The following is a 26,682-nucleotide window of genomic DNA, read 5'->3' as shown; positions in this document are numbered from 1 at the left end:
TGACGTACACTGTGCTCATAAAGTTCTTTTTTCACATTCTTTAAAAGAAAATAAGGGGAAAATGGGCACGTAAACATATTCACAATCGCTACAAAACAATAGTAAGAGTATGTAATTCCGTGCTTAATGTGATTTTATTGACATGCTGCTCTGAAGTGCACGTATCTGTGTGATGAATGTTTTAATTTCTCATTAAGGACACTTGTACTTTGTGTGTAACAGCTGCTTTCTTGGTCGGACCTGAGTGATCCAGTTAATAGTTTAATAATAGAAGTACATTTGAGCACCTTAATAAAACACTGCTAGAAACAAAGTGAGAGATCTGTGCGGCCTACCTGAATGGGGAAAAACATTAAAGCATATTTTAGAATTAAACAACCATTTGGATGTGGAAAGGTTCAGTCAGGCGGTGGGATTAATGAGCTTTTCTGGGAAGCAGTTAAAGGATTGATATTTGGATTTAAAAAAATGAATAACTTGGCTGTGCTGTCATTCAACTGCCAGCTGAGTTAAAGCCCAGAGCATCCCGCCTGCTGCTGCGCTACAAACAAACACAGGAGGTGAGTTCTTCTTGGAGAAACCTCCTTTTTCCATGAGGAACTTTTTAAGCAGCTGTTTGCCACGTGGCTTCTTGCAAATAATTAACACAAGCACTGTGCAGACACTGTCTAATTACAAATTCAGTTGTTAGTAAACCTGAATGAGCCTGGTTGCTGACTTAAAAAAAATATGTATATATCCCTTTCATTAAAAAAAAAAAGACTTGTTAAATTTTACTGCTTTGGCAAGAGAAACATGGTAAGTATATGGGGCTGAAACCTCTTAATACCTGTAAATTATTCCTTGTGTGTGCATGTGGATTTTCTATCCTACCTGGCAGTGTGCATGTTCTTTCCATTGCCCTCAGCTCCTGTTGAACCCCATTTGTCTCTGGAAATGACAAGTGAGATGACAGCTATGAACAAATTAGCGTCAGGAATGAGTCTGAATCCCTTCATAATCAGTGAAATGAAAGAAAAAAGGAGGTGGAAAAAGATGGATGGGCACAAAGTAATAATACATATGATGGATGTGTCATTGAGATAGAAAGTAAAATGTGACAGATGACACCATTTCTGCTACACTAGTGACTCACAGTTACTAGAATATACACACAGACTTGTGTTTTAATCTGAAAAATGTATTGTCTTTACTAAGAAAAAGAAGAAAAGTACTGATAGTTAAAACAGACATTCAGCAGCTGAAGCAAGTCAGTTTAGACCACTTCCTTTTGTTTTCACACTTTTGAGGTCAAATTGACATGACATCTCATGGTGAGAAACCTGTACCTCAACCTCTTCGGAGAACCTCAAGACACTTTAGAACTTAAATGTTTGTGTGATAATATTTCTACACAATGCTATATATATGATGTTTATTTGACTTTTCACAGCTAAAACTGCTGCCAGGACACCTACTCACTTTCTCCCACGCAGACATACATATTTAAAATGCTGACTTATTTGTCAGAGGCAGGTGTATAGGTTAACCAATGAGTTCCTCATGATAACTAGTGTATCTTCAGGCCACAGTGAGATCTCTACTTGCTTCATCAGGCCCACATCATGAACCCATCAGCTGAACAAAGGAGCAAAGAGTTCAAGTAAAAACAATAAGGCTTAGCTATTAAAAAAGATCTGTCTCGTTGCCCTGGTAGCAATAAATTCACTACTGATATAAAAAATACAGCATAAAGATACTGCAATCAATTTTTCAAAAAACTGTCTAATATTTTGAGTATTTAATACACTTTATCCTGTTCAGTTTATTGTCACCACTTTGAGGGGAGGCTGATGCAAAACAGCTCCGATGAAATGTGTCTCGACCGATCATAAAGTTGACTTGCGCAAACACATTTCTCAGAGCCTGAGGCCTCGCTGGCTTTGGAGAGAGGCCAGAAATAACAGAACAGCTCTGATCGATTGCACCTTTGGCCGCTGATTACCACAGAGAACGCTCATAATAACTTGACATGGGTCCAGCTTATCAGAGTGATACTACCTCTCTACAGCAATGGCATCTTATAAAGTTCACAGGATCTCCAAGTAACGGAGTCAAAGCAATAGTGGTGAACTCCAGGGGTTTCAGTGCTGTTGCAGGTTAGCGCGTTCGCTGACAGCAGGCCGACAGCTTCATGACTTGCCATCTGAACTTCTCAAGGGGAAACCATATGGAAGCTGTCACCATGACTGTGACACTAGCTGAGCAGCCTTTCAGCAGGATATTAAACACAACCTCACTTACATTTTTTCCTTCCTTACATTTGACAGCTCTTTAAAAACAAAAGAATTTTACTGATAAGAGTTCTCTGATTGAAACCCACTTGACTTACCCGTGAATAAGACCGTTGTAAATGTGCATTCTGGCAGTATACAGTATGATTCAATCTGCTTAATGGCAAATGCAGGTGAGTGTGCCTCTTTGCTTTTCCAGAAAAAGGACAGACTGTATTACTTACTGCAGCATATAGAATAATGAAGGTAAGCCTGGATGGTATGTAATTCCCAAACTATGTACTGCTTAAAGGATTACTGATAGTTTACCTGCAAGTGCCATTTAAGAAAAAGAAACCCCTATTCTAATAATTAGTAAAAATAAGTAATTCACTCTGTCTGAATTGCAGCCACAGAGAAATATCTCGCCTGTCTCTCTTACTAAAAACACAACTGTGTGCCACAAACTAACAAATTCTTAATCGTCTAGTCTGCTTAGATGAGTACAGTCCTAATAAGAAGCAGCCACAAATATTCCAAGAGCCACTCAGACATTAACTACTTTATTGTTCAGAGCTTCACTCTTCCCTTATCGGGCTCTCCTCTGGCTCAGACAACCATCTCCACAAAGAAGCTGGACAACTTCCATGTGGAGGGAAAGACTGCTGGAGCCAAAAAGACAAACAGCAGGCCAGAGAAGAAGAACTGCTGCAGCAGTAGCTGACGTGGAGCTACATGTGCATCAAACACACACACATACAGAGACAGGAGCCTGTGCAGCTGGAGACACTCGAGATGCCTGTCTGGAAGCCAGCTAGTGAACCTCGAAGTCAAGCTCTGAGAAGTGGGAGATGGAGCATTTCATTCCAACAATAAGTAGTAAAAGGTTAGGAATGTACACAGACTGACAGCTACATATAGACATGCGCAGACAGATAAACACAGATGCACACACACGCATACAAATGCAAACATCCAGTGAGGTCACCTATTAGTTTTCGAGACAAAAATTTTTAAATTGTCAAACATTCAGATGAGCTTTTACAGAGAGTCATCTATTCTGTCTGAGTATCTTCAGTTAAGTATCTGATCCTGACTGTACTACTGCATACATACAGTAGAAGATCTTTTGTCTTTTTGATGTGACAAATCTTACCACATTAATTAAGTGTGCCAATTAGAATATACATGTTGTTGTGATAGCTGCTTGCTAAGGTAGATTTCTGGAAAATGATCACAAGTAAAGCCTTTCACTCATATAAAGGATAACTTATGGGACATGAAAGTATTTTAATCTTGATGCAAGATTGCATATCTACGAGATACTCCCTTTGTGTCCACTGTTTCCACACTGGTTTTGTGTTTCATCTCTGAATTAATTGCAGACTATAGCCTACAGTACCACAGACGCAGAAGTAATGGAAAAAGTCATTACGATTGGCCTTGACAGCAAAACTTTCCAAGTCTTGGTAATGGTGAGTAGATACATGGAAAACTCCTTGTGCCCTCAAACGTCAGCTGAGTCTCAATTGCTCTTCCATTCTTTTTCTCTCAATTATGTGACCAAGATGAAGTCATCATTACTTAATCTGCCTCGTGCCCAGGCCAATCCCCTGAAAATGTTCTCTCAGCATTGTCCACATTGTGCAAGAACACATCAAGCAAGATATGTCCGGTATGTGATTGGTCTGGGTCAGTGAGGGTCTATTTGTGAAATCCAGGGAAGGGAACATTCCTTCATTCCTGCATCCCTTCTCTCAGAGACCTCTAATTACATAATCCTGCAAGATGCAGACTCACCATACTGATACGACCATCTGTTTTATGCATTGAAACTGAAGTGATGTTCCAAAACTACCCTTGTGAGATGCCTCAAAGCTGTAGCATATTGTAAACTCCTTTACATGTTTAAAAAAATGTAAAAATATCAAACATTAAAATGTTTAGTTGGTGATGTTATTTTCATTAAGATGAACAGATATGATGGTGTAGCCATCATGCAGATGGACTGTATTTGAATCAATTTGATGAGGCGTTTGCAAGGACAGAGTTAAATCACAGTGACTATAGAGACACTGTATGCTGTAGTAGTTAGCACTAGTCTGACATCTAGTGGCCAAAGTGAGCAACTGTTCTCTCAATGTTGCAACAGGTATGTGATGTAATTGCAGTTTACATCAGCATAAGCATGGCCAAGTAAATCTAGTCCTCAAACCTTGAGGAAGAGTGGCCAAAAATAATTAAGAGTGACTAAAGTGACAATATCCGACCGGGATACTTCAGTGGCCAGCAGTTTGAGACTGAACAACAGATGTTTTGAGATAGTTTAAAATTACATCCTCATGTAGTTAAAGTCAAACCGACGTAGAGCAAATGTGTGCCTACTTGTCCAGAGAAACGAACAGCATTCAGGTTGTAGCAGAGTTTTCAGATGGCCCTTTTCTTAAGAGCTGTGTGCTGCAGTACAGCTAGGTTTCACCAACACTGTATTCCATTCTTCTCGAATAAATAAATGTGACATATTTGAAAATTAAAGTATAACCTTAGGTAGTGAGTTCACTTCTTTTAATCCAGAAGAGGCGAAAAAAAACTATCCGGAACTATTTGCTGCTAAAGCTTTCGGATTCCTTTGAAGGTGGCACCGCCATGTGTGACCCAATTTAGTGTCCGTCAAGCAAAGTAGTGGCTAAAGAACTGGTACACAGTGCACATTATCTATTTTTTTTTTTTACAGCCTGTATAGTGAATATTTTTGATGGACGGCATTGAGCAAAAAGACACAGAAGCAAATGCGCCTTCAGTTATCGACCGATATTACACACGCTGGTATAGAGCCGGTAAATCCAACTTTAATTAACTGTTTGTGATGTTAGCTGATGTTAGCTGGTTGGTGGTTAACCTAGCTAACGATACTTAGATTTAGAGACTTAAGAGATGTTAATAATGTTAATGACGCATTTCATTCAAGAGATACTGAAAGCGTTTAAAATGAATTATTGTTTTGTATTTAGATATGAAGGGGAATCCGTGTGAGGACCACTGTATCCTGCAGCATTCAAACAGGTAACTGATGCCTAGTTATACACTCAAACTAAGTATGGACCATAGACTGTGGTATGGACTGAGTGACTTTAATATCTTTCTCATTTTAAATGTTCCTTTATTACTATTGGTCACGTATATAGCCCACGTATTGTAATGTTCATAATGTATAGATTGTATTCAATTATTTTTACTCTTTTACACTTTTGTTTGAATTTATTAGTTTTAGTTTAGTCTAGTTTTGATTTGTTTCCTTGTTTTTTGCACTGCTTTAACACGTGAATTTCCCCTCTGTGGATCAGTTTAGTCTTATCTTGACTTTTATTTTATTGAAAGTTACAGTATACATACTAATTTTTTAAAAACATCGATAAATGTAATGCTACCCAATAAAACAACAATACAAAGAACATTCAGGAAGTATACGCTTCATCATAAGGGTGATGTATACATTTAATATGACATTAAGACTATTGATTGCATATTATAGTATACAGGTGTTACAGTTTTTCTGGTCACTCAGTGTGTCTTAGTGACTAAATTATGTGTTACACTGGATTTAATCTCCACTTAATAAAAGTGACTGAATGACTAATATTGCAAATTTGATGAGTTGTTTTTTTTTAAAGTTCACTTTTAAATTTGTGTTTTCTTTTTCCAGATTATGTGTCATCACTTTAGCAGAGACTCACCCGGTCCTTCAGAATGGGCGAACAATCAAAAACATCAATTACCAGATCAGTAATGCATGCAGTCGGCTAAACAACAAAGTATCGGGGAAGTCCAAGCGGGTAATTTTATAAAGCAATTTTGATCTTTATCCATTAATCTTTGCATGACACCCTTATCAAGGCCTTTAACCGCCACCCTTTGTTTCTATGCTACAGGGGGGTCAGTTCCTTACTGATTTTGCACCTCTGTGTAGGATAACATGCACAGATGAAACTGAGTACACAGTCTACAGGTGAGCCCATCATTTGTTTTTAGAAGCATGCATGCCTGGTTAATTAACATTTTGCCAGTGTGTCTCAATCTGTGACCCAAATCTATCATCTATTTAGCTGCATCAGGGGCCGTCTTCTTGAGGTCAATGAGAGTATTTTAGAAAGACCTGCTCTCTTGCTGGAAAAGGTAATTATATTTTTTCATCATTATTTTATGTGCATCTTGACATCATCTATATGTTCTCTCTGATCATGTGAATTACAAATAATCTACTCTACATCTATTTGCACAGCCTGCATACTCGTCAAATGCCTTTTAAAGTCAACACATTAAAAATACATGTTCTAGATTACAGTATTGTCCATGAGGAGAGCACGCCCACTTCCCCACTAGGATTGAATGTTATCAAAACAAATGTATGTCATTTTCATTGTTTTTGTCTGTCAAACCTGAACAGCCATCCACAGAAGGATACATTGCTGTCATCCTGCCGAAGTTTGAGGAGAGCAAGAGCATAACGGAGAACTTGTTGACCAGAGAACAGTTTGAGAGTGTCGTATCCAAACGGAGTGTTGCCCAATCACAAACCTCTTGACAGAGCGCATTGTTCTCCCTTTACCACTTCCACCTGGTTCAGTGAAGAGTGATGCACTATCATGGAAAGCAAAATTTACACGGGTTCACTTCAGAGGGACTGTTGTGTATAATGCAAACAATGCACTTTGCTATTATACACTGAATATGTTTTCAGGAAGAACTCGGCTTCCAAGTGCTTTATTTATTGTTTTGTTTTTTCTAATTTGATAATAAAAAAATAGAACAGAGCATGACATAAATTCTGTTGTTAAAAACCCCAAATAATCTTTAGTTACGATTATTTTTCTAAAATGTCAATAAAGAAAACCAACAAACAGTGATTTAAGAAAAATATTGTTTATTTTTTGTGTCACTTTTATTAACCTTTCAATTGTCAAAAGAATAGATGGTCCAAAACTAGATCTATGATTTTTTTTCACATCTGTAGAGCCACTACAATACCCAGCATCCTTAGCTGCTCTCAAACAGTACAAACATCTCTAAAGCTTAATGTATGCTATTCATTTCAGTCACTGTTGTGCCCTCGCCTAGTACCAAAGTCATTATCATACTGTATGTATATATATATATATATATATATACTTTAAGTACCATATAATACATACCATATACCATTTAATACATATTGGCCTACTAGGCAGCTTCACAAGGATAGTCTTCATAACAAGTACACTTCAAGGCTCCATTTGACACTTCCATTTCTTTTGTAAGAAAAAAAGTGTTACAGTATACTGAATATGATTTGATAATGCTCAGGAAAGTAAAAAGTCCTGTCTTTCCAAAAGTATCTTAGTGGTAAATCTTGATGAGCTGATTATTTGGAGAGACCAGGTCAAAACAGAAATAAATCTCCAGTGATGAGTTTTATATTTTAGTCTAGAAGCAAGCTGAAGATGAAAGCGTCTTCACCAGGACAATCATATTTGGCATGAAACTGTGATTTTTGCATTCTGTTACTAACAGCACATGGTGAACACTCCATAGCAAATGGTATGGAAATTAGACACTGATCACATGTCATGATTAACTTTTAAAATGTTTATCCATAGGAGACTACAATGCAAGTAATTAAGGACACAATGTACCACTATGGCTAACATTACATAACAAGTGTACTTTACAAGCCCATGGCACATTGACCACAGGAGACTCAAACACAAGGGTATGGTGATGATGGCATCATGCATACTGGGTTTTCAGCCATGTCACTATTTTGTTGTTTTTTTTTTCTTTTTCATTTGGCTAAGATGTGCAACACAGTTACGGTACACCACAAAGCAAATATGTTTGTTACACAGAGGCACGTAGTGAGACAGATATATGGCTGAGGTGAGCATCAAGAGGAGTTTTTACCTGATTTCTGATCAGTTTATCTGCCCAATAGAATACAAATGAAAGTAATTCCAAAATCAGGTTTGTGCCAGGCCCCTCTTTGAGGAGGCTCACTTCAAATGACCAAGTCTTAGTGTTGAGTGATTGTCTCCATCTTGTGGACTGGGGTGGAAGTGGTGCTTCAGGTAACAAGCTACGCCGAGGTACTGCCCCAGAGCAAGGATTGGATCTGCTTTTTCTGCAGTAAACCGTATAATTATTCACTGAGACAGCCAATGCAAACTCTGACAATGCAACCATCTTCATGCCATGGCTCTGGCCCGTTCTAAAGTTGGTGCATGAGGATGAGGGGAGTAAAGTATTTCCTGGATTACATGTTCTCCAGCAAGGTGAGGTTGGCTATGTGCTTCTCTGAGGGAGAATAGTGGAGGTGAATGTTTCCTTGATTATTTGCTCTCTAGCAGGTTGAGACCAGTCATGTGCTGCTCCAAGGACTTGACACCGAAGCCGTTGGTATTCTTGCCGTTGAGAGCTCCCTCCTCTTTGACAGGTGTGGATGCATCCTGCCTTTCTTTCCAGTCCTGTGGGGAACCCAGGCTGCTCCTCTCTGACTTGTACTGCAAATGGACAGCACAAGAGGAAATTAACAGAAAGAGAAGTTGCTAGAACCTATATTTGTCTATAAGCAATGTATCATATGACTACATGTACATGAGAAGGCTTGCTAGTAGTGATTCTACAGCACAGTTTTGGGTCTTTGAGCTTGTTTGACTTTCAGGGCCAGCAACTTTACTGTTTTAATTCACTCTTACTGTCCTCATTAGTGTCTCTTTTGGCCACATCAGGCGGTTGTTTTCAGTGACAAAGTTCTAAAACTAAAACTATGTGTATGTATACCACCTGCCCAGCTCCAAACAGCAGGCAGTCACAATTACACTAAGTGACACTAGCTGCAGATGAAGAAATGGGCATATTCAGCAACTAAAGAGTTGGAGACCAGAAACTATGCAAGCACATAGCATTCACCAAAGAAAAAAAGTAAGGCCTCAACTGGTAAGGCAGATAAACTAGTATGGGATGCAAACAAAACTATCAACATTTTGACCCTAATTAAACCCTTTTAGCATCATGTTTGGTAACAGCAAAATAAAGCAAGTAATTAAGTATGATACAAACATTTGGAATAGAAAAATAGCTGAAATTCCTAATCAGATCACAAAATGTGGCATACAGTATCACCTGTTATCTCATAATTATGAGCTCTTTACTCTTAATTCCAAGATAGTAAGTCATAATTATGGGTGTTTCCAATTAGTTTCTCTGGTGAAGGCAATTCACTTCCCTAAAAAAACTTAAAAGGAGAGTGAATACTAGACTAACATTTGTCACCTGGCCAGAAATGTTAATTTTGTTCCATATCTGCCTGCCTTGATGTTAAGGCACATATTTGCAAGTTCACCATAAAAAATCTAAATGGTGATAATATGTACATGTATGTAAAAATGTTGTTGGAGGTTTAATCTTTTTTTTTGGCTACACTAACATTTGTTTCTCCTCTATTTCAGTAGATTTCCACATAGCTTGCTTGAGAGCCAGTCATTCAGTCATGAGTGCTGTGTCCCATTCAGTGGCTGTCACCTTTCTGTTGAGCTTGTTACAGACAGGGAGGAGAGAGAGGACAACAGTCAAAATGCCTCTGGTTTTCTGAATGGATGAGTCCACCTAGAGAAAAAGGAGAACACTATTTTACATTCAGTGTGGATACACAAACACTTACCGACACATCAACCTAGCCGCCCACGCAAACATCTTTACATTTCCCATTTTTAATGACCCGTGAAAGACTCACTCTCTCATTAATGATAAATGATATAGTGAACATCATGATAGAGAGACAGAGAGATGGGAGCAAATACATATACGCTCATTAGTCAGAGGACATGCTATTCTTCATCCCATCCGTTTGATTCCAACCTTTGCCGATATTACAAGGTGACCTAAGGCAACTCATCCCTGCCCGAGATGCTCATTAATTCCACATAGATTCATTAATCTAATGCCCTGTGTCTGATAATGGTTATATTCACAGATCACTCAAAGATTATGCCATAGCTACTAATGAAGTAACTCGGTTAGTCATGCTCTACTGTGTTCACTGATGCCCAAATGTTGTTGTCTAGATAGTTTTGATGCTTTCAAAGCTAATGATCCTCTAGTAAGTCTGTTATGTACATAGTCCTGTGTGATATGACTCATTTAGTGTGAATCAAACACAACACAGACTCTGCAAAATACATAATTTATCCATATTAATAACAAGTGTACATACACCAACAACAAAAGATGCTAAGGGAGAGATACACACAGGCGTAGTATGGGTACCTTTTGGAAGGTGGCAGTCTTGCCCTGTACAGGAGTCTTGGCCCCCATTTGCAGCTGTTGGCACAATGCCACCAGTTTCTCCATCTCTGTCATCACCGCTGACTTTTCCTCATCAACCAGCTGGAACAGAAAAAAAGGGTGCGAGATGTCTTTCAGGACAGCAGAGATGGTTTATGATGGTACTTGCCAGGGAGGGTGGTTTAATATACAGGCATTGATAGAGTTACTGGACAGGATTTACAATGCTCTTGGTCAAACATGCATCACAAAAAGGAAAAAAGGGGATAAAATAAATGAAAATTGAGTGTTGCTTCATGTAATCCATCATCAACAGTCAGGTCATGATCTACTGCTAAAGTCTGTTATCCAGCTGAGTTAATCCCTAGATCTCAGTCACGGGGGCCATCAATCTACTTCAGTTACATGCACGCACACTGCCACAAGCGACCGAAAAACACAAGCTCTTTTATTCAGGGTAGCACTACTCAGTCTGACTGACAAAAGTACATAAAACCTCTTAAACCTCAATTAAAAATTCTTAAGCACATTTGCATAAATAGCTTCATCATTTCAGTGAGGGCGACACAGGTGTGCTCTGAGAATGTATGGCGCCAAAGAAGAATAGGAGAAGAGGATCAGACAGAGGGACTCCATTAGCACCGGTTTGTTTGATGTAATTAATCAGAAAGCGTGAGGCAAGTTGAAGAGCAGAGCCTCTTGATTATGAATTAGTCCTGGGTAGTAGCAGTCAACTCCCCCACCTTATCCGTTATACGCATACAGATGTGCACAAACACACGCACCCACAGATGCAGCAGAGACAAATGGCGGTCATTAATGGCTGTCAAAAAAATGTTTAATTAAATTGGAGGACCTGGGGAAGAAGTTGGTGGAGGGCAAAAAGGGAGGAAGGCACCAAGGCTGCATTTATTTGTCGGATCTCAACTCAGAGAGGACGAGATGGTGAGAGTGTGTGACAGCCTTAATTTCCTGCTCTCGCTGGGTGATTTATAAGGTGGACCTGGCACCGTGGCATGCCAGGATGGGTGAAATGTGTGTGTGAGAGACATTGTGGGTGGGGGCACAGGTGTGAGTGTGTGTTTGTGTGTGTGTGTGTGTGTGTGTGTGTGTGTGTGTGTGTGTGTGTGTGTAGGGTAGAAGCTCATCTCTGTGTAAAAGAAAATATGCGTTTTATTTCTCCTTTGCTTATTTTTTTCAATTACTGCCTTCCATCATTTCCTGTCAGTATGTTTTATCAGATTCTGACAGAGAGGCTCAAGCACACTGTATAGAAAATAAGAATATTTCCAGATTTTTTGTTTTCATATTTTTTTGTATTAATTTTACTACTATTTATACATAAAAGCATAAGCCTATGTTTATTGCATTATTTTAGATAATATGTAATATATTTACACTTTTGAAGAGCTTGTGCAAAAATAGTTGAAAATATTATTTCATGAGTAGATTATAATATTTTGATATTCACTAAACTGTGTGTGTGTGTGTGTGTGTATATGTGTGTCCAAGAAAAAGAGATTTATTGCATCAGTAAGTACCTGAGTGGAAAAAGTGCGGAGAGATGAGCACAGCTGGAGCCCCTCTTCGGAAAGAACCTTAAGAGAAGAAAAGACAAAATCAAGTAATGCAAATAAAAGAAAAAAACTTGATTTTTTTTAACTTCCACCGGGAAGCAGAAAGCACAGAGTCAGTAAATATTAGAAGAGTTTACTTTTTTCTCAGCTTTTCTTATCAGTATGCCTTCCCGTCTCTTTCTCCTCTCCTTCCTCTTCCTCCCTTATCTCCTTTGCTCACCCCCAAATAGAATAAATCCTGCCTGACATTTTGGGGCCTGGTTCTACAAATTACTGCACATTACTGGCATTGATGCCAGTTCAATAGTATACACCCTTCAATGCAATCATGTTATCACCCAATGTGGCCTGCAACAAATTGTACTATATTTCCATCATATTGATAAGTTGTAGTCATGCCCTATATCAGATCTGTGAGAGGGGTGAGGATGAAAGGATGCTAACATTTACTAACCTATTGATTAGCCAGCCCCAGTATGTCTTTGGTCTAATAAAATAATATGCATTCATTTACAACTTCGATACTCCTTAAGTAAAAAGAACCGAAGGTGGGGAGAAGGAGACATCAGCAGATATCGATGCACATACCTCAGCTTGGTGGAAAAGATCTAGTGTTGTTTTCAGCAGCCCCTCCCCTCTGGGAATCAATATGGGAAACACAGAAAATGAGGAAACATTGGTGAGAAAGAAGGATGAGGACAAAACACATCCACATCAATCAACAAAAACTTGAATCATGAAGATTTGATTGTAACAATGAGTCACAGCGATGTCAACTTTGTCAGTGCCTCAAACTCTGCCTGGTAAATACCGATAGCTGGGGGCTCGAGAATCTCATTAACACTAAGCCTCTAAAGAGATTCATGCAGATGCTTAAGAGGCTTTACAATGTTGAGCTCCGAAATGAATGTAACAGTTCGGCAGGTTGCAGATATGAAATGTGAGACCGTGCAGTGTGTGGTAGCAGTAGGCTACCTGGTGAACAGGTACATGTTGTAGGCCATGCTGGCCAGGCTCTGGCTCTGACGGACAATGTTGTGTTCTTGCTCCTCCCACTTTTCCACCTCTGTATCCATGTCTGATGACAGCAGACGAAGCTCCAGACCCAGTTTGGCTAGGCTTGTCTGCTCCTGCATGCACACACACACACACACACACGCACACACACGCACATGAACACTCAAGTTTAGTGCACATCTTTAAAAATCCCTAATGCATAAGAGCAAACAAGGCTATTTTCATTTGTTAACACACTCAGAAGTTCTATAATCAGCATAATCCTGTGGTTCTTGCGGTGGAACAGCATGTGAAAAACTGCTGACCAGCAAAACTGCAGCATATTACCATACAAACTCCATCAATTCTTCAACTGAGTGACACAAAGTTTCCTGGAGATGAATATACTGCTGTCAGAACAGAGTACAAGACGTGACATGATGTATTGTGCTGCCAGACGTGTTTGCGGTGTATGCTACCTCTGCATCCAACTTGACAGCCTTGGCAGTCTTCAAATTAGCCGAGTGTTTCTGTGGGGAAAAGGCAGAGATTACAAATGATTGTATCATAAGAATATTCATAAGGATGGATGGTATGATACTCACCCCGGGTCTTGGAAGTGACAAATAAGGTCTTTTATCTCCTAGAAATAGAGAATTATTATGATTATCTGAACACAAGTTCACAAGTTAAAAAAAAACCAGCATCAAATAATCATGTGTTTCATGTTAATGATAACCGAATTATGTCAGTGAAAGGAAAAAATATACCCTGCTGTTGTTATTGCCCTTTGAATGACTGTGCACACATTCAGACTTTTTCACATGATTAGGGTGGGTAATTACAGTTATTCCATAATTATGGTAATGAAATTGTTTCACTTTCATCACTATCCACCCTTGACACATTTTTATCTTTCATCATAAACACGAACAGCACGGTTCGTTTCATTCGGCAACAGGAAAGATAAACTCTACTGTCATCTTAATATGGGAGAGAGGAGGAGGGATTAGGAGAAAACAATCAAGCAGATCTCTTCTAAGTGTCCACATGATGTTTTAACACAGCTTTTTGGCTTTATGAGAGAACAACAGAGTGATGTACAGTATGCAATCCTCTTTTTGCCATATTTTATTCAAGAAAATCCAGCAACCCTCCCATGGACCCCTAACATACGATCCTCTTAACCCAATTGAGCTGCACAGAAAATATTTACTGCCCTTCATGTCAGAGTTACATTCTTAAGGGGAAATAAGTCTTGAAAATGTGCTGTCAAATCTTTCCCCTGTCTTTGAGCCGTACTTCCTATGGTCCATGATGATGAATTTTTAAAAGATATGTTCATGCTGCATGCTTCATTAAGGCTACTGAAGGCAAAATTATTCACCAAGGTTTTATTTGCCGGTTTGACTTTTCCAGGCTGAAATGCCACAAACAGCACACTGTGCATTCATTCACATCTCCCTCTCATTCATTCTGAAATAATCTCTGTCCCTTACATATGTGCTTATCTTTCATAGCACCCCAACCCACCCAAATACATACAAGTACAGTACACACCCAACAAAAACACACCTCGCCTGCCTTCAAAGACATCATTGATCTCTCTGAGCAGCAGAGCCATGTCACAGAGCTGAGACTCCCAGGCCTCACAGAAAACCTCCAGATTCTCCTTCGCTATCTTACTGGACGGGTGGAGGGCCAGCGTCTGGGCTGCTGAGATGATCTGAGTTTGAAGTTGAAGAGAGTGTGAAGAATTGTGACAGGAGAAAGGAATAATTAAATGAAGCTTGTTACTAGGCAGAAAAATGCAGTCAGGATAGACGTAGAGGAACAAAATGAGTAGTTATTTTGTCGTCCCACCATTCAAATTGAGAATGCAAGATTGTAAGTGGCTATTCCTCTAAAAGCTATATATTTTCTAACAATGTTAAAAGCTTCTTCACACAAGTTTGCAGTTATAAAATAAATGTGTATTCTAAATAATTACTAATACCAATTTTCACACAAAAGTAAAATTTTTAATCATTAAAACTCTGCATTTGCATTTGTGTGTGAATTTCACTCAGATTTTGTAGTGTATAAGGAAGTGAGACTTAACCCTCTTTATTATTAGCTTTTTTATGAGCAAAATAATGGGGTTTCATGTACATTGCATGACGTTCTGAATCGTAACTTATCACACGTGTAGCAACATTCAAACATGCAATGTTTTTGATCGAAATAATGTGTAACAAATCATAATATTTGATTTGATTGATTGAAACTTTTATTTATACAGTGCAAACTTTCTTTTGAAGGACTGCCATGGTGAAAGAGATAACAAGTGTGACAAATAATAATTATATGATAAAACATATCATCACCATGAGTTAAAAAGACAAGAGATTAAAACATAATAGCAAAGGCAAGAATATCAATTAAAACATTTATATTAGAAATAAACAAAGAAAGAAGCAAAAATAACAATATTTCTATAAGCCTCAACGGAAATAAGATTTCAGACAACTACATTTGACAAATACAACTTAAAAAACAAACACATGTACAAGCACACACACACATACACACCCCACTCCCATCGCCTATAGTGTAGTAGTTAATAGCCAATTACCCCTGGGTCACCTCTCTATTACTTTGGGCAGACACAGAGAGATATCACCACAGCCACCATGTACTGCAGCGTTATTGATTGGCTGACCTTTGAACTTAGGAGAGGAGTCATTACTGCAGAGTCATGCGGGGCCTGACATTAGCACCTGAGGACGGGAACATTCTACATTGCTGGATAATTACTGGCAGGGATGGTTTCCAAGAGCAAACATAATTAGATCTGGGATAGGGGGACTAGGTGGACAGCATGTTCTCAGCCATCTCCAATGGGTGGCAGGTATAGGAGGTAGACATAGGAGATGTGAGATAATATGTCTATTTTCCCTCCCTCCTGTATTTAAGTAGAATATTACTCAGGTTTGATTTCACTCCCAAATTATGGTGTGACCAGTTTAACTTTACTGACACAGAATAGAAAGTTGAATGGAAAAAAATGGGCCTTAAGTTTAATTAAAGTTAACCTGTTGTATGTCTTTCTAGACTCATCCTGTCTCCCCTGTTTGCTGACATTTACTGTCAAAGTAAAGTCAAAGTCGCTTAATACTAAGAGCCTAAAAATAAAAATGCATTCAGAAAGTGTTTGAAGGGTTAATGTTACCTGTGGACCAATAACATGGAAGGTCTCCTCGGCATGTACGCAGGTAATCTCCAGCGGCTCTGTCCCCGACACATGGTACAGCAGCCGACAAGTCTGGAGTGAAAGGCACAGGCGGAAAAAAGGTATGGTACTTCTGAGGTTTAAAAAATATATACTTCTGTAAAATGGCAAAAACACATTCAAATGTAATTGTACATTATTGTATCACAGTGAGCAATTTGACCTGAACTTTCCCTTTAGAGTAACCTTAACATTACAGTAACCTTGTCATTTTCTGGTTATTTAAATGGAGGCATATTGGTATAGACTACACAACACATGCTTTCCTGCTAAATATAAGTAGAAATGTATTATCCACATTCAAATTTAAATGTTTTGGCTTTTTTGGTAGAGTAGATAATAACTGAATCTAATAGTTGAATAGGACACAGTTTAACACCTTTTCTTTTTTAATGACAATCAATCCTAAAAAAAAATTATCTTAACATGTTCCAAAATGAGATGATGATTTTCAGATGAATGTTCCTAATAAAAGAAATAAATTCTAATAAAAGTTTAGTTTTTAGGACCACTAGCAAAGACATGAAAAGGCCTGCATGGAATTTTTCCACAGTGTCGCTCAGTGTTTTCATAACAAACCCACAAGTTGGCTTTCATTTGGTTTCAGATTAGTCTTCCACATTTTTATTCATCTCAAGCTGTATGTGTTTCCCTGTGTAAACAAGTGCTTGTGGCATGCTGCTGGTAGCACAACTTTTTTATGTGTTTCCTACAAGTTCAAATACAAATTCCTGACGAGCAAGCTTTTTCACAGAAGAATACAGATTGAAAGATTATTAGAAAACTAATGATGTGGACAAACATAGATTTTATTATAGATATCTGTTGGTGTATTGGTGTTGCAACTCTGTCATCTAGTCCCCTGTGCCTCCGTCCCCACCTACCTCTACCAGCTGCTCCTTCTGCTCAGTCAGAGTGCGCGAATACTCCGCCACTGCCTCCAAGTTACCCTCGGTGCCTGCAGCTTTGAGGGCCCGCAGAGACAACTGCTCTCCGTGAACTTTCAGCAAGTCTGAGGCACGACTGACTGCCACCTTATGGAGCTGGAGGAGGAGGAGGAATGGGATCAAAGATTGTATTATAGAATAAGAAGAGGAGGGAGTAATGGAGGGTGGAGAAAACAAAAGAGAGAAATATGAGTGAGAGTCTTGAATGAGAGTGGATTTTCAGCAGACACAGAGGAAAATGAGAAGGGTGGAAGTCATTTTAGTATAGTTGAGTTAACAGAGAATCAGCAGGTCAGCAGAGAATGTGATAATGTGAAAAAGAAAACCAGCAACATAAGCAAAGCAATATGTGAGAGACCTCCCAGTCACGTTTGTCTCTCTCTGAAACGGAGTACATACATTCAGTCTCAGAGGGCAGACAGGCAGACAGGCAGAACGGCGACAGACTGCTGCTCACCTCACGTCTGAGGTCGCTGACGCTCTGACATGTCTTCAGGATGGCCACTTCCATGTCCTCTGTGGCCTCTTTGGCATGGGCAGACTGCTGCTCCAGTGAGACAGAGCCAGAAGGGAGAGAATAAAACATGAGACACAAGATGCCCCCCCCCCCCCCCCAACATGCACATAAACATTGTAATCTGAAAGAGAGTGACGATGCACTGGCAAAGTTTGGGAACAGAATGCAATGGAAAATAAACTTTGTGTCTTTTGTGTCCAATAGCATGTTTTTTTTAACTTTCTTAACACATCTGTGACCTATTATGGTTTAAATATGCTAGGAGGATCAGCATTTTCAATGCATAATTTTGTGTCATCAAGCTGAAAACATTTCAACAAATTCTATGACTTAAATATTGTACAACCCATCAGTCTAAATGGAATAAAAACAAATGAATATTCTACTAAATTCGCCACAGTAAATATCACACATTGGAATGGGTAGAACACCCAAGCGTATTTGCACATTCACATTTATGAGGCTCTCCCTGCAATTTCAAAACACTGCAGTGTGTTCTGGTCTTTTCAATTCCCCAGATGACCTTCAATTGCAACGGCTAGCTGAGGCTCCACTGTTATTATGTTCAGCAGTCTCTCTGTGTACTCTGAACACGCTGAAGAAAGTTTACAATGTGAAACTGCAACATAATGACTTGTGTTTCAAGTCCATCAATTTCGAAGGCCAAGGAGCCTCTGCTGAATGCTAGCAAGATGAGGAACGCTATGTGATGTTTCTCACTCGGCTAAGCGAGCTGGGGTAAAAATGGTTATTCAGGTGGATTATTATGCTCTGTTTTTACAAGGGGGTGAAAAGAATGTGAATGACTGAGTGAGCCAGCAAGAGAATCTTAATCTGTATGATTTTCTGTCTGTGTAGCATGCTGTGTGTTTTGCATTTCATGTCACTGTCACAAAGATAAGATTGTTATCCATATACTTCATATGGCAGCATATGTGCTTATGAATATTATTGTAGATCTATGTGTATCTGTGCCTGCTTGTGCCAACATACCGCCTCAATCCAGGCGTACACCAGCTGCTGAGAGTCCTGGTGTGCCAGCTGGCACAGACCTAGGATGGCCTGACGCTGCTCGTGGCTGGTGTAGGCTGAATCAGTGAAATCCTCTGTCCGCTCCACCAGTGCCTCCAGCTGACTGCCCACGCTCTGGGGTGAAGAGGAGTGCAGGTTCTCCCGCAGGCACTCCACACTCAACTGCAAGGGGGAAGGGTGGGGGAAATGTTGGGAGGTGAGTTGAAGGGGCATTTGAAGGATGATTGAAGCAGCAAAACAAATGGAAAATAAATGCAGTAGAGTTTTAAAGTTTACCATCTTATTATGGACTTAACCTTAACTTTAAAAAACAAGGACTGCAGAATGTGGATTTAGCCTTAGATTCATCTGCTGCACAATACATTTGGCGAGTAGCATCACAAGTACACAAACATAAAAGCTAGTAAATGTTTCCCGTTTTTTCATCCCTCTCCTTTCATTTCCTTGCATATGTGTTCTAAGATGGTAGGTTCACGTTAGACACTGCTTTTATACAACTCTAGTTTAACTCTGCCATTAAAGGCTTTGAAGCCATTCATTAAAAACAATTCTGTAGTTGTCTTTTCATTAAGATATATTCTTTTTCTTTTCAGTCAATGGAAAAGATCACCTCAATACTACTTTTTTAGCCAAATTATCAAATAGATGGGCCTAATCCTCCATTAGAAGCTGTTGCAACAAATACAGTGAATGCAATTAATGTTAGAGGCCAAACCACAAGTCAAGGCTCGAACAAAAATCCTGATTTGAGGATTTTTTGCTTGTTCTCCTGAATAATTTGTGTTGCTGCCAATTTCTGGAAACAACAAGACTTGTCTGCAAGAGGATCACATGCGTCAGATGAGAAATACTCTTCTTAAGCCTTTATCATACTGTATCCATTCCTTCACTAAATGCTAATTTCTGATCCTACCTTGAAGTCCTTGATGCTGTTGTAGATGCTGGCAGGAAGGACTTTGTTCTCCCCACAGCTCCGTGCCTCAGTGACTATCTCAATGACCTGCTCCAGGGCACAGCGCATTCGGTGGAACACGGCGTCTTTGTTGATCCGTGCCGACTCGCAATCTGGGTGCCTCAGGCAAGTCTTTGGAAGCAATTCGATGCAAAATGTCAAAGCTCGTGCCCTCCCCAACACTTATCCACTTCTGTCCTTTCTTCATGAATTTCTGACTTAGTGTTGAGCATAAGGATTGATTGCAGCATATAAGAAACCTTGAAATCATGTAAACTTCAGAAGACCTTAAATGTTTAAGATGGACATAATCCATATCCCCTACCCAGAGGTCCACTGTTAATGTGCCAACTTTTTACCTTTGAGGCTGTGAGGAGCATCATGGTGCATTTCTCCAGCACTGCTCTGGCTGCTGCCATCCGGGCTTTCTTCTTCTCATCCTTCAAATCCTACAGCAGAAACACACACATACCAGATGGTAGTGGCTTTACTCCAGTTGTAACTTCTCAGAACTCTCGGGGTGTCCGAAGGCTAGGAAGCATCAAAAGTATGCAACAAATCTCTTTCATGCTGGTATGAAGGGACACACAAATGTGACAGAGATAACACATACATAAAGCTCCCTTTATTCACTGTCAGCGATCAACAGAGATAAGAGAGAGAAATAAAAAAGAAGATACTTCATGTATGACCTGATCCATCCCCATTCATGTATTCCAGACATAAATAGCTTGAATTAGGTAGATATGGGATTTGGAATAAGGCAGCTGAATCAACTCATCTCCTGGCACTTTGCCATAGATTACAAAGACGAAGTGATTATCTGTCATTATTTTTGCCTCTGGGCTCGCCTGGCTTCAATAGACGAAGATGGTAGATTTTCTAAAGGGCTGTGTGCTTGTGCATGTGTGTGCCTGAGTGGGAGTGAGTATGGAAAAAAAGAGATAAAGAAAACAGGGTGGTAAATGAGGAGAGAGAGCATTAGCTGCAATGAGGAGCACTGGTGAGAAACGTGATGTGTGTGTCAAAACACAAGTCCAGATGAAATTTAAAAAGTGGGATAGTCGATCCTCCTTCCCTGTCTAGATATTGCAGTCGTTGAACGTTACATCAACTCCATCAACTTCTCAATTCTGCTGAGGCAAAGCACTTTAGCTGCAGATGCTGCATGTGTATGTCAAAGCAGGATTAGGAGTATTTGACAGAACAAAATTGGAACCTCTGAGTTGAACTGTTTTCTGAAGCTTTGAGTAAAAGTTTATAAATATATATATATATATAAATATTTATATATATATAAATATATAAATAAAACTTTTACTCAAAGCTTCAGAAAACAGTTCAACTCAGGGGTTCCAATTTTGTTCTGTCAAATATATATATATAAATATATATATGTATATTCAGTGAAAGCATAGCACAGGTCATATAAGCACTGTATTGTGATGTAAATAGTCTTTGTGGACTATGAGTCATAACTGACCTGTACGTTCCTTTTTAAGAGAAACACATATTGGAGAAATAGACAATAGGTATGGACTGGAAACCTCAAAGAAACAATAGACTCTCAAAGAAGCTTTGCTCCTTCATTGTTTGATTTGTTGAGAAATTTTAGACATATTTGATGCTTGAATTATTGATCTGTTCTCAGTATGCCTGTATAAGTACGGCAAGTTACACAGCCTAATTCTACCACCTGCTCACACATTCAGAATATCTTATTTGTTAAATCACTGTCTGTTAGATTACATCCACATGAATAAACAAAATGTGCTCAGTGTTGTAGAAATGATAAATTACTCTTTGTTCATAACCACACTACATCCATTTGCAGCTGTTTGATACAATAGACTACGTATACATTTCATTTATTGAGAAAGATCTGAACAGTACAGTGTGGTGATAACAGATGGTTTTGACACTTTTAAAGCAGAAAGACAGAGTCAGTTACTTCACATGCTACTCACGTTCTGTCTGTCTCCGGTGAGGTGGGCAAACTCCACCATCTCATTGCCAAACTGGCTGAAAATCTGTACAAATTCCTGGAAGGTGCTCACTCTTTCCAGATGGTCGAGGGTTACCAGGACCTGAGAGGAGTGACAAGATCAGAGTGGTGTGTTGAATGGCCGCATGTGTTTTGTGTTCTTCTAGTCCTTTCACACTGTAACGTCCTCCTTCTGATGTTGCGGGATATCAGCAGTAAGTGCAGAAACAGTATGTCATAGACTGTGTTTACATGCAAGGAGTGATTTCTGCCTCACAAGATACCTGCGATGAATTGTAATATTTTATATATTTTTTTACTTTCTGGATATTCTCTTACTCCATTGATCCCTTCTGTATTATTAATGGCTCAGTGTTTAAGAGATATCCTAAAATAAAACCAGCAGATTAAGTAGTTCCTAACCTGCATTTTAGTTAATTGTAGTCTATACAGCTGCTAATTTAGCTGCTAGCTGGCAGTGCTAACACAGCAGCTTTTACCCATGCCAGACAAAGAGGAGGAAGAGATGTAATTGTGTTTGCCAGTAATGGAGAACAGAGGGCTGTCGACTGTCTGTCCAAACCAGGCTAACCAGTCATGATTAGGCCCCCTGTTTCCATTCTTGGCTCAGTCTACAGCTGCATCCGTATCTCACTGTCTGGCTAAGAGCATAGCCAGGTACGATAGACAGAGACAGACTCTAGCTCTGTGTTTTTATGTGGCCTCTAAATGTGCTGCTTCCCTTCAATTACCTCCAGAGTACTCCTTCAGAGACTGTGCTTATCTGTTGGGAAATAAAGGACTCTACTGAGGTGTGTGTGTATTCCTGTGTGAACCTGTGAGCGTGTAAGGGAGACTAAGCAATAGTGTTTATGCATATCCTTCAAGGTCCTAACCCTAACCCTAACCCATACTTGTATGTCTCACCTTGTTGCGAGATGTGATTATCTGTTTGATGACGATACGGTCAGCCAGGACCAGGACTTTTGTGACTGATGAAAGAAGCAAGCGGGCAGCCTTCACCATGCCCGTCCTATCACTGAACACCGTGACACGTCCGTCTGACTGGGATGGCAGGGCTGATGCCACATCTGTAAGCTGAGCTATGGCATCACCTGCAGGTAGTGAGAGACGGTTACAATCTGGTTCACCAATAGAGCTAAACAGATAAATTGGCCAGGCTGATATACTGTCTGACATTAGTGTTTTGTTATTGTTATTATCAGTGTATAAGGATGCTCCAAGCTAGCCTTTTCTCTCACAGTGCCTCAAAATCAAACATAACTTCAATAAATAACATCACTAAGTTTTAAAGTGTAAGTGAAAACCTTCATACACATTCCTTTTAAAAGTTATTTTAAATGCATTGATTTATACAGTTTATAACAATACTATATACTATATATTATTTTATGAAGAAACGTCACTTACATTTTTACCATTAGTTAGGCAGTATTATATGTTAACAAGTGAATGAGCTGGGAAGCTAACATGTGAATGATTGTTAATGTAATAAGTAACAAGAAGTTGCAGTACAGAAATGCCAAAGTTCTGTGTAAGCACTTTTATAAGTGTTACATTACATGTTTTGTCCTCCAGAGAGCACAGGCAAGTTTTTTTAAATGATTAAATAATTTAAGGGATCCTTGTCAAAAAGATGCTGTTTTATGCAAGATTAATACGGTGGTTTATATATCCTTATCAGATTTTCTAAATTGTGAAATGCTGATTCTGTCTAAGTTCATTTTAGTCAGACTATATTCAGCAATGCTGTCCGTAGACTTCTAACTCAAATTATACAGAAGATTTTACATTTTAAATTCTCTTTAAATCTAAGAATCAGATCAGCCAGATAAGGGGTTACATATCCCAGCTGGCCCTGATCTTTCTGGAGGATCCCCAGAGCTGAGGAATCCCAGCTCTTTCAGAATGTCTAAATTTTCTACAGACGCTCATGGTCCCCATAGGATAACTTCTAATGACTTCAGAACTGAAAGATGTAGCTTGGAAGAAAGACCTCAAGGCCAAAGTGCTGTGCCTGCTGCCACTGAGATTTTGGACCCACATAAGAGACAGTAAAGGCAGAATGGATGGTTAATTAATAATTTGTCTAATGCCCTCTAAATTAGTTCAGACTTCAGATTATGTTCTTCCAATCTGCTTGTCTTCCCCCATGGGAGAAAATATCATCCATATGATATGAGAACATGTCAGAACATAGTACTATATTCAGCACAGTGGTACGACAGCTATGCCAGCCACACGCAAACACGACTGGCATGCTTTCTGGTGATGTATGAGACATTTTTGGGGAAGAGAACTTCTCTCAAACACTGTTGGGAAACATGCCAAAGCAAATTTATTCATACACAGAATATGCAAATGCATTAGGAACCATATGCTTATAAAGTCCAACTTTCCCTGTTTAACCTTTTTTCTCTTTCTAAATCTGCTCATGGTATCCCCAAAAAGGGAAGGATTTTTAGGCTGCAAACCATCCCCAAAATAGTCCATATCAACAGAAAGAGGAAAATGGCCAGAGTTAAGAGTGAGAAGGAAGAAGAAAGAAATCTCAGAGATAAAGAGAGAGCTTAACTGGAGGGAGAAAGAGGGGAGAAGGGCGAGGAGGAAGGGGAGATAGGTCTCTATCGGGTCATGCAGCTTGGCTGTCTATTTGGTTTGGCTGGTCCTTTAAAAGAAACTGCAATGACGAACTGATTGCATCCGACAGGCTGCTCCTCAGTGCCAGCTCCACTAACCAGTTAAAACATCTAGGCCTGGCTCACAAAAAATGCTGCTCAGCCCCCATGACACTACCAGAGTGGAAAGCAAGGGCTGAGCCAACTCTCCCCTCTCCAGTCCCTGAAAATAAATCTTATGGACTCATATATAAGTTATCACACTGGCCCTTTAGTAATCAATTATATGTAGTCAACACCTTTGTATCTCCCATTCTCTGTAAAAAAAAAAACAAAAAAAAACATGAAAAAGCATCTATCATTTGAAATGCTACTGAATAGCTACACTAGTGACATGATTCTAAACATGAAATGTCTCAGCAACTACTGAAAGAATGGCCATAATATTTGGTGAATGATTAATATCCCCCCTGAGCATGAAATGTAATAACTTTAGAAATCCCTTACATTTTAATCTAGTGCCATCATCAGGCCAATCTTTTTTATTTATCCAATAATTTGGTTTATTATCACTATCCCCCTCAGCCTTAACTGTACTTTGTGTCCAGTACTAATTAATGAGGCTTTAATGTTAAACTAAGATGGTGAACATGGTGAACATATCAGCACAGGTTGTCATGGTGAGCATGTTAGCACCATTCAAGTACAGCTTCACAGAGCCGTAAGTGTGGCTGTCAACTCTTGCATTGTTTCTGTATCATTTAGATGTCATTTATGAATGAAAACCTAAAAGGCTGACCCTTGATATGTTGGTACAGGGCACAGAAAAATGAGCACTCACAAACTGTCTCTAATGTGTCTTTAGCCTAATTCCTACTACTGTTTAGGCATTTATGAACCTTAGTAGGGAGAAAGAGAAAGTTAGAGAGAGAGAGCATGTGAATGTGAGAAGACACAGAGAGATCCAACACAGATTGCCTTCACTGACCTGCCTCATTGGATCTCCCCACCACTCTGATGATGGGTAGCATCTAATTAAACTAGTGCTTTCAGCTTGCCTTTATTTCATTCATTATAGCACACAAGGCTGAAGCCTGCCTGATTAAACTCTCCCTGCGGCTAGGTATTAGAGAAATGTCAATCCTTCTCTAACTAGCCTTGCTCTTTCCTGCAGACTTAAAACTCTACAAGGCTTTCTTGTTCATCCCTCAAGATGTCTTCATCATTAAAAAAAAAAAATGAACAGAAACGAGAGAAAAAAAAGGGTTCTTTCTCTCTTTTATCAGGGAAGAGTTTTACAGTATCTATCAGGAGGAGTGCAAAGGAAAACTGTGAAAACACCTCCCTAAGAGGGAAGTAAGAACTGGAATAAATTAGTCACAGTGGGCAACACACACACAACCTGACATGCACACATGCAAGCCTCACCTATACACACACACACACACACACACACACACACACACACACACACACACACACACACACACACACACACACACACACACACACACACACACACACACACACATTTCCTCATCAGTCTCACTCTCCCCTCTTCCCACCAGCACTCTCTTTGTCTGAGTTTTAGCTGTCTTTACAAATCAGCACTGTGTGAGGATTAAACGCTTTGCTACACAAGCTCGTTCCCCCACCATAAACCTATTATCACGGTGTTGTGTCTAAATTCTTATCCAATGTGATACTGTTTCCGGTCTGCTCTGTAGAAATCTAAATGAGGTCCTTGTTTGGCCTGATAAGAACAAAGTTGCTAGAAGAAGTTTGAAGTTTTGTGGAGGAAATGGTGACAACTACTGAAACAAAAACAAAAAAATGTCAGACAGTTTTAATTGACATACAATTGAAATACAGGGTTGTCATGTGTCTCAAATAGACAGGCATATGAATGACAAAATGTTAGATAGAAGTGCGGAAACACAGAAAAAAACACATTTCTAGTAAAACCATCACCTCTTAGGTTCAATAAAAGCTGACAGTGCTATTACAGTGATCCAAAATGTATTTTTTCCCCCACCCTGGTTGTCACCTACCCCTCCCTCTTCTCTTATGTTGTTCATGATTGTATTAGTTGTTCACAGTTTTTATACATGCATCCATGTATTAGAGCCTCATGCAGCAAATATATTCATGTTCACAACTGGGGGGCAATTTAGGCTCACAGATTCACTTAACCTGCAT

The 26,682-nt window shown here is 39.3% G+C and overlaps 2 protein-coding genes across 4 annotated transcripts in view; one reads left to right on the top strand and one right to left on the bottom strand.

The window, feature by feature from the left end:
* The first annotated feature begins 4,916 nt into the window (after positions 1 to 4,916).
* abitram (actin binding transcription modulator) lies at positions 4,917 to 7,161 on the top strand. The gene is made up of 6 exons (XM_053333870.1): positions 4,917 to 5,089; positions 5,264 to 5,315; positions 5,956 to 6,085; positions 6,182 to 6,258; positions 6,356 to 6,425; positions 6,697 to 7,161. Exons 1-6 carry the CDS (start codon positions 5,008 to 5,010, stop codon positions 6,832 to 6,834), a joined length of 549 nt encoding a protein of 182 aa, XP_053189845.1. The 5' UTR covers positions 4,917 to 5,007; the 3' UTR covers positions 6,835 to 7,161.
* A 1-nt stretch (position 7,162) lies between these two features.
* Positions 7,163 to 26,682, bottom strand: part of ctnnal1 (catenin (cadherin-associated protein), alpha-like 1) — a 50,384-nt gene continuing 30,864 nt past the window's right edge. The window contains exons 3-19 of one of the 3 annotated variants that reach the window (XM_053333853.1): positions 22,772 to 22,959; positions 21,828 to 21,947; positions 20,220 to 20,309; positions 19,822 to 19,992; positions 18,870 to 19,070; positions 17,817 to 17,903; positions 17,297 to 17,455; positions 16,353 to 16,445; positions 14,702 to 14,867; positions 13,747 to 13,784; positions 13,621 to 13,671; positions 13,121 to 13,275; positions 12,734 to 12,782; positions 12,110 to 12,166; positions 10,551 to 10,670; positions 9,807 to 9,890; positions 7,163 to 8,785 (exon numbers count right to left, since the gene is read on the bottom strand). In XM_053333853.1, coding sequence (XP_053189828.1) covers positions 8,615 to 8,785; positions 9,807 to 9,890; positions 10,551 to 10,670; positions 12,110 to 12,166; positions 12,734 to 12,782; positions 13,121 to 13,275; positions 13,621 to 13,671; positions 13,747 to 13,784; positions 14,702 to 14,867; positions 16,353 to 16,445; positions 17,297 to 17,455; positions 17,817 to 17,903; positions 18,870 to 19,070; positions 19,822 to 19,992; positions 20,220 to 20,309; positions 21,828 to 21,947; positions 22,772 to 22,959 — 2,000 coding nt within the window. In that variant the 3' untranslated portion in view covers positions 7,163 to 8,614. The other 2 variants (XM_053333854.1, XM_053333855.1) reach the window with 2 other exon arrangements.

The sequence above is a fragment of the Scomber japonicus genome, chromosome 15 (assembly GCF_027409825.1).
Source record: "Scomber japonicus isolate fScoJap1 chromosome 15, fScoJap1.pri, whole genome shotgun sequence".
Lineage (NCBI taxonomy): Eukaryota > Metazoa > Chordata > Actinopteri > Scombriformes > Scombridae > Scomber > Scomber japonicus.
The sequence above is the reverse complement of the archived record's forward strand: the minus strand, read 5'-3'. Positions and strand labels throughout refer to the sequence as shown.

Bases quoted from the DNA above. Each gene is read 5' to 3' on its own strand.
- abitram (XM_053333870.1), top strand. From the start codon at position 5,008: ATGGACGGCATTGAGCAAAAAGACACAGAAGCAAATGCGCCTTCAGTT. The intron at 5,090-5,263 runs GTAAATCCAACT...TTTTGTATTTAG, and splicing joins CACACGCTGGTATAGAGCCG to ATATGAAGGGGAATCCGTGT. The intron at 6,426-6,696 runs GTAATTATATTT...AAACCTGAACAG, and splicing joins CTGCTCTCTTGCTGGAAAAG to CCATCCACAGAAGGATACAT.